We start from the raw sequence: 7,522 nt of genomic DNA on the forward strand, positions 1-7,522 counted from the left end.
GTCATTTTAAATTAAAGTTTATCTTGAAACGTGTTTATTAACTTCGTGTACATATTGAGTTTAAAATATATGCATTGACATTATAAAGTTTTTTATACTGCCGACACATCATCTACTATTGATTTGTATTACTTTTGTTTGAGAGTCAATGGTGGTTAACAAATCAATGGTGATTGATTTACTCACAGTGTAAAAAAATCTTTACACTATTAGTATATATATATTAAATCCTAATTAGAATTTAATATCTATGCATCAACATTATAATTTGTTTTTTTTTATCATCAGAATCTCAAACAAAAGTAATACAAATCAATGATGAATGATATGCTGAAAATGTAAAAAACTTTACATTGTCGGTGCATAGATTTTAAACTCAAAAAATTATATATACATAACATAAATATCAAATAAGTTGGTCAAGTGGTTTAGGTGAAAGACTTCGGGAGTGATAAAAAGATTGATGGTTCAAATCTCATCCACCACAAAATACTAACATTTACCTGGCAAAAATTAAGGGATTTCTAACGTATAATATGTATGATTATGAGAGACTTGTAGTAACACACTATAAGTGCTGACCTTTCACATGTCTTTGATCAAGGAAGGTAAGAAACTCAATGACAAGAGAAACATTACAACTATTACATGAATTGCTTATAGGTGATTAAATTTGAAAGAGGAATAATTATCAAACACTTTGATCAACTAAGCAGCACAATAATGCAAACTCAAAGGCATGTTTTAGGCAACCTTTTCTTTACTTTTATTTCCCATTCTTCTTCTTGCTATTTGAGAAAGCTCAATAAGATGTCCTCCATTCATTATGTGTTCTTCAATATATATTTGTGTGTTTGTAACTTTGTATATGAGCACACTACCATCCAAGAATTAGACCAAACAATGTTTCAAATTGTAATTGCGAATACTATTATTGTGATATTATAGCAGTGGTTTTTTTTTATGATTAAAAAAATACTTTAGAATTGGATCCAATCTAATGTTGCTTAAATACAGTCCAATGTAATCACATTTTGTGATTAGGCGTCACACTAGGAGGTTATGGCAACTGCAATATTGTGATCATATAAGAAGATGTTATTTGCAATTTAAAACAATAGACAAATAATATTTCTGTTCTTTTTATTTCTCATGTAATATGTCCATTATATATCCAAAAGTTATTTGGACACTTTCCTATAGACAGAAACACTAAGGTTTCTGACTAGAAAGTATTGATGGTTCTTCTAGTTATGCTTCACCAAAAGAGGGCTCTTAACTTTGTGCTTGCCATCATCTGACCAACACAACTCTCTAAACACATAACCTGCTGTAGGTTTGTACCCTTCAAAAATTACAATGAATGTCTTCTCACCAACTTTGTTAAATGTCAAAGATCATGGCTAAGCCAAATTTCAAACTCCATTAGGTGCCTTACAAAAATCCTAATTTGTGTGGTTGTATCCATGACAGAAATACTTCTTTTGTCCCAAGAATGTATCACTACACGTGTCATTGTTTACGGTTATTTGGAAAAAAATATAAATGAATTAAAATTTTAATAATTAATTATTTTTCTAAACAATTACAAGCATTGGTAGATGGAGGAACACATTTTTTGGGATAGGAGATGAACACCCAACCATGACCACATAGAAAGTTCAAGTAATCAGCATGATAGCAGTGCGGCCATTTGGTAAAATGACTGTATGTGGTGCTCAAACAAAATATTGTGGAAAGACAAGATCATCATAGTCATAGCAGCAATATTACTTTTACTCCTAAGTTTGTAAATCAAACTTCTTCAAGTTTCTTATTGAAAAAGAACCCACAATTTCTCTTATTATTTTTCATTCTTTTCTTGAAAATGGTGTTGATTCAAGTTTGATGTATAAAATGTAGTAGATAAAACATTTTTGTTAGAACATTTGACAAAAAGGATAGTATTTTTACAGCACAACTGATCCAACAAAAGCATGATGCATAGATGATCAACATAAGCTATATGTTGATTACAAAATTACAAGCTGCATAACTTGAGCATGCTATAACATAACAATAGTGCTTCATGAAGACACAGCCAAAATTTAAAAAAAATTAGTGTTTACTAAAATTCATTCGGTGAAGCTCACTCTGAACATAGATGTCATCATATGAAGTCCTAGGCACTTCGACATCGTACCTTTCGAAGTTAGGCCTTACCCGATCAAAAGAATAGCCTGCATTCTCAGGTGCTCTACCAAGTGCTTCTTGCAAATAATTAGAACTGCCACCAAGTGAATAATACCCTTCATTTCTAGCACCACCCAAAGGTCTCCGAGGAATGTCGGGAATGTGACTTTCGAAGTCTGATCTTACCCTGTCAAATGAATAACCTACATTTTCAGCCGTTCTATCAGGTACTTCTTGCAGATAATTTGAGCTGCCACCTAATGCATGATACCCTTCATTTCTGGCACCACTCAAAGTTTTCCGGTGAACTTCAGCTATGTGCCTCTCAAAGCCAGATCTTACCCTATCAAACGAATAACCTGCAATCACAGATATTCTACCAGGCACTTCTTGCAAATAATTTGGGCTGCCACCTAATGCATGATACCCTTCATTTCTAGCACCGCTCGAAGTTCTCCGAGGAATGTCAGGAATGTGCCTCTCAAATTTGCACCTTACCCTGTCAAATGAATAACCTGCATTCTCAGCCGTTCTATCAGGTGGTTCTTGCAGATAATTTGAGCTGCCACCTAATACATGATACCCTTCATTTCTGGCACCGCTCGAAGTTTTCATGTGGACTTCAGGAATGTGCCTCTCAAAGTCAGACCTTACCATATCAAACGAATAACCCGAATTCTCAGCCATTCTACGAGGAGATTCTTGCAAATAATTTGATCTGCCACCTAATGGACCATACCCTTCATTTCTGGCACCACTCAGAGTTATCATAGTAACTTCAGAAATGTACCTCTCAAAGTCAGGCCTTACTCTTTCAAAAGAATAACCTGCATTCTCAACTGTTCGACAACGTGCTTCTTGCCAATAATTTGAGTCACCACCAAATGAATGCCTTGGCTGCAAAGGTTGCAATGATCTCTGAGAACCTAGACTCATACCATGAGCAAAAGGAGCAACTCTTTCGTGAACTAGTGCTGCATTGTTTAAGTAGCTACCGGAGGTTGGAGTGTATCCATTTGTCAACCCAAAAGTTGATGGCACTGCTTCATTCAGTCTTGAAAATTGATTAGTTTGAGGATAAAAGCTGAAATCTACTGAAGTTGGTAAGTTTTCCACAGCCTCTCGAATCTCTTTAAATGGGATATTTCTTTGTTGTATATAACTCACATCATTTATCCTCTTACGTTTTCCCAAAGCTCTAGGATTGTAGATGAACTTAAAAGTGCTGCACTCACCAAGTGGAAAGGGTTCATCACATCTATTACCATCACCTCTCTTATTGTTATAACCTGGATAATCTTCTTTCCGGAACTCAGCACACTCAACCAATGTCAAAAAACTTTGTATAGCAAGCTCTTCTAAGTTCCAGTGGCTAAATGGAGCATTGGTTTTGTGGTTAACATGAACTTCACCATTGAATTGAAGCAAGCAACTTGCATTCTGGAAGAAACCCAGCACAAGGTTCTTATGCATCCTATTAATTGAGGAGAATGGGCATTAAATGCTTCGATGTCTAAAGTATGATACATAAAAGTTTGACATATTTAAATATATGAGTAAATACTTATTTTAGTCCTTCATGTTTTTTGACCTTACCAATATGGTCTCTCAAAAATTGAAAAATCCAAAATTTCAAATATCGGTCAAACTAGTCCTTTTTATGGTCATTACTTCATTTCAAGTGTTGTAAAACAAGCTAAAAAAGACTAATTTGACTCACATTTGAAATTTTTAGGAACCATTTTGAGTTTTTCAATTTTTGAGGGACCAAACTGGTAAGGTTAAAAAACATAAGGAACTGAAATGAGTATTTACTCTAAACATATAAACCAACATTAAGGTGATGTATATGATGAAGCTGAAGCTGGTGCTTCAATTATATTTCAAGTCTAAAATTCTCCTTCTGGACATACATCTTAATAACTAAAATTAGTGCCATGAGCATTCTTTGGCAGAGGCAAGAAGACAAAGCCCAGCTACATTTTCTAATTAATATCTATTTACATTGGCCTAAAGATAGCACAGCAGAACCGTGAACATATCAAAAAAACCTTTGTCCTTTATAATGCACTTATGTTGTTTAGTTAATCATAACATTGAATTCAAGTAGACAACTTACTCAATCATTGTTGAATTGACTTCCTTCCCATGAAAACCAGCATGAGGGAAGTTGAATATGATTCGATCAAACCGCAGCGCTTCCAAGTAATAATGAAACTTCATTTTGGTTGCATCCACTCCATGTAACAAGCATGCTCCCAACTTTTGTAAATCATCTAAATTTGACTTCGCATGCTTGTATTTCTTGGTAACATCATCTTCATAAACAAGCACAAAATAATAGGAAAGAAAAAATCATATAAAATTTGCAGAGAAATAAACATAGCAAAACTACTTAACATGTACTTGTTTGAGTGAAAATGAGAAGACATAAGTTGGAGGAGCAACAACCAATAATTATTGGATCTTGAATACTCTAACTTCAAAAGGCTATCCATTATTGCAATTCATTTGTTTTTCACCATCCATCAAGATGGTAAAAATTTATATGGTGTTATTTGAAAGGGACAAATTGTCTACTTGAATTACTCGAGTGATTTGTATGCACTCAACCTTTTCAATATATATTGGAAGAGTGCATACCTGAATCCCTTAATTTTACGGAAATAAATAATCATATATTTAACCCTAATCAGATATAGAATTTCTAATTATGTAGACAATCATTTATTTATCTCAATAATCTCAACAGTGTTGATTGTCAATAAATGATTGAGATACTATACTGTGGATGCAAAAAAAACATCACAAGCAATTTCTGAAATTGTGGATAAAGAGAACAAGCTGAAAGCTTTAACGAAATAGCAATGAGTGAAGTTCATTCCTAAAACTTAAAACAATACAAATACCAAATGGATCAAATATTTAAAACCCTATAAAGTGGGCACACAAACTTATAACATGCTACACAATCAAAAGGGAATAATCCCAAATGACAAAATGTTTGTTTTAGAAAGAAAAATCACAAATGTAAAAGCTACATGCTGATCATGTATTCACAAAGCTACGGAAACTTCAAATTTATCCACTGACTAGAACATTGCTTAATTTGATGCTTGAAGAGTCACAAAAGGTAGAAAGACAACAAAAGTAAAATCTTTACACAAACAAACACTTTTCTTATAATTTACAAAACAACCAAGTAAAGATAATAAAATATGGGTCTTCCTAATCAATGCCCTGAATGCACCATTTAAAAAATACAAAAGGGATTATATTGACAAACAAAATCTATCGTTTTTCAATGTATTGAACACATCAATTTCTAATATAAAGTGATACTTTTTAATTCTTTGGCACCGGTCCCATGAAAGAATCCTCAGTAATTGATAGACAAGTTGTTTTTACTTTTTAAATTTGCATTTCATTATATCTAAGAGATAAAAGTGTCACATTCTTCTCTTTTCTCATGTTGTTTGTGATGCACTTGTTGCGTCTCCAGCATAGGACAGGATCATAACTCAATATTAAAAGCAAAAACAAGGACAAGAAAACAAAAAAGCGGATTGTTTACTGGGTATAAATTAAATCCTTTTTAAGAATAAATGAATGTTCCATTGAAACAAAAGTATAGAAAAACCCACAAAACATAATGAACGACTGACCATGGGACGAGTTTAGGACGGTCATATCCGGTCTTATATGACCCTAAATGTTGATCAGGTTTACTCGAACTCGACTCTAGACCCAATGAAACTCAACCTTATCTGGACTCGATTATGATCGAGCCGTACCGGGTGAGCATTTAGTGTCGGGTCCTAGTCACCCCTACCAAACTGGATACACAAGTGGCGAACCATGTAGCTGTGGTATAGTATGTAGGGCTACATTGAGAAAACAACTAACATTTCAAGAGAAAAACCTACACATAAACGTGCTACATAAGCCAAACAAAAAAACACAAGCACAACATAGAAAAATAAAAATAAAAAGTTGAAAAAGATAGAAGATACCATAGGAATCAAAAGATGAAGCAACAATGTTGGAAGGTGAACCAAAAGATTGTGCCAAAGATAATGAGAAAGAGAAATCACCCTCACCCACCAACAGTATCTTATGATCACTGCAATAGTGAGTTACCCATTTTGGAACTTTTCCTACTTGCTTTTTGTTGCAAACCTTTTTTCTCTTCATCCTCTGATAGAAATGGAAGAGAATAGAGATCAATTCTGATATTTGAATCATCATAAATAGTTAAATACCATAATTCTGACGTTTGAGTTTTTTATTTTATTTTTCTTTGTTAATTTATTTTTTAACAGATGTGATAATTAAAATAATTCGATATATGCTTAATTTTAGGTTTGTTTGTAGAGCAAAATGTTATCAAGAGAAATAATCCGATAAAATAGTATTTGTTCCATGAAATTTGTTTTTGAATTTGCACACTGATAGTATATTTGGTGGGAAAATTATTGGAAAATGTTTTTTCTTTCAAAATAGCATTTTTCTAAAATAATTGGAAATATGCTATTTTCCAAAAATAAGTAATTTTTATGGTGTAAAATAAGTAACTATCTTTTAATAATTTTTATCAATATGTTCACATATTTGTTAGTTTGGACATGTCTAGATCAAATGAAAATTGGTTCAATTCAATGAGAAATATAGGAGTTGAGAAAAATCAGACAAAATTATTAGGAAAAAACTATAAATGAATGATTTATCCATAAATATAATTTATGATATAACATCATTCTATCTATGTGGTTGACTCAAATTAAGGTTGGCTTGTAGTAGCTTTTATAAGATTAATGTATATATAAAGTTATTTATATTTGGTTAAAATTTAAACTAAACATTTTATTTTGATTTGTGTTTTATGTCATGTTTATACCTCAACTATTTATAATCTAAAGCTGCTCAAGGTACATTATTAGATTTTGCCCTATTTTCACGCCTAAACATACTTTTTCTTTTTGGTACATTGTATTTATATATTTTTTGATACGTGCCTAAACATGTTTTACTATATTATAAGCGATTTCGTATACACATTTAAATAAATTATTTTTGTTAAAAAATAATCTTAAATTAATACGTTGGCTTCAATTAGCAATAATAAAATATTTAATGTGGAATGTTTTGTATTGATCACTTTTAGTAACTAATTTCACTAATTAAACCAAATTGAGTATGGATCAGACATACTACCAATGTTATTAAACCCGGACCGGTCATCAAACCGGTGAGGGTACTGGTTTAGTGGTTCAACCAGTGGTTCGGTAATTAAACCGCATGGGATTAAACCGGTTAAACCGGACATACATGCTTATATATATATATATAT

General features: G+C 32.4%; 1 protein-coding gene across 2 annotated transcripts; it reads right to left on the reverse strand.

Moving 5' to 3' along the window:
* On the reverse strand, positions 1,918-6,380 carry LOC109350281. 2 transcript variants are annotated; one of them, XM_019591490.1, is made up of 4 exons: positions 6,186-6,380; positions 4,292-4,490; positions 3,024-3,646; positions 1,918-2,792 (listed from the first exon to the last, which is right to left on the reverse strand). In XM_019591490.1, exons 1-4 carry the CDS (start codon positions 6,364-6,366, stop codon positions 2,098-2,100), a joined length of 1,698 nt encoding a protein of 565 aa, XP_019447035.1. In that variant the 5' UTR covers positions 6,367-6,380; the 3' UTR covers positions 1,918-2,097. The 2 variants fall into 2 exon arrangements, with proteins under 2 accessions (XP_019447035.1, XP_019447034.1); XM_019591489.1 differs by having other exon boundaries at positions 1,918-3,646.

The sequence above is a fragment of the Lupinus angustifolius genome, chromosome LG06 (assembly GCF_001865875.1).
Source record: "Lupinus angustifolius cultivar Tanjil chromosome LG06, LupAngTanjil_v1.0, whole genome shotgun sequence".
Taxonomy (NCBI): Eukaryota; Viridiplantae; Streptophyta; class Magnoliopsida; order Fabales; family Fabaceae; genus Lupinus; species Lupinus angustifolius.

What these genes read in the sequence shown, in the direction of transcription:
- LOC109350281 (XM_019591489.1), bottom strand. Translation starts at nt 6,366, where the DNA reads ATGAAGAGAAAAAAGGTTTGCAACAAAAAGCAAGTAGGAAAAGTTCCA. An exon ending in TTCATCTTTTGATTCCTATG is followed by an intron (nt 4,491 to 6,185) that starts GTATCTTCTATC and finishes TTGTTTATGAAG; the next exon opens with ATGATGTTACCAAGAAATAC. An exon ending in GTCAATTCAACAATGATTGA is followed by an intron (nt 3,647 to 4,291) that starts GTAAGTTGTCTA and finishes CTCAATTAATAG; the next exon opens with GATGCATAAGAACCTTGTGC.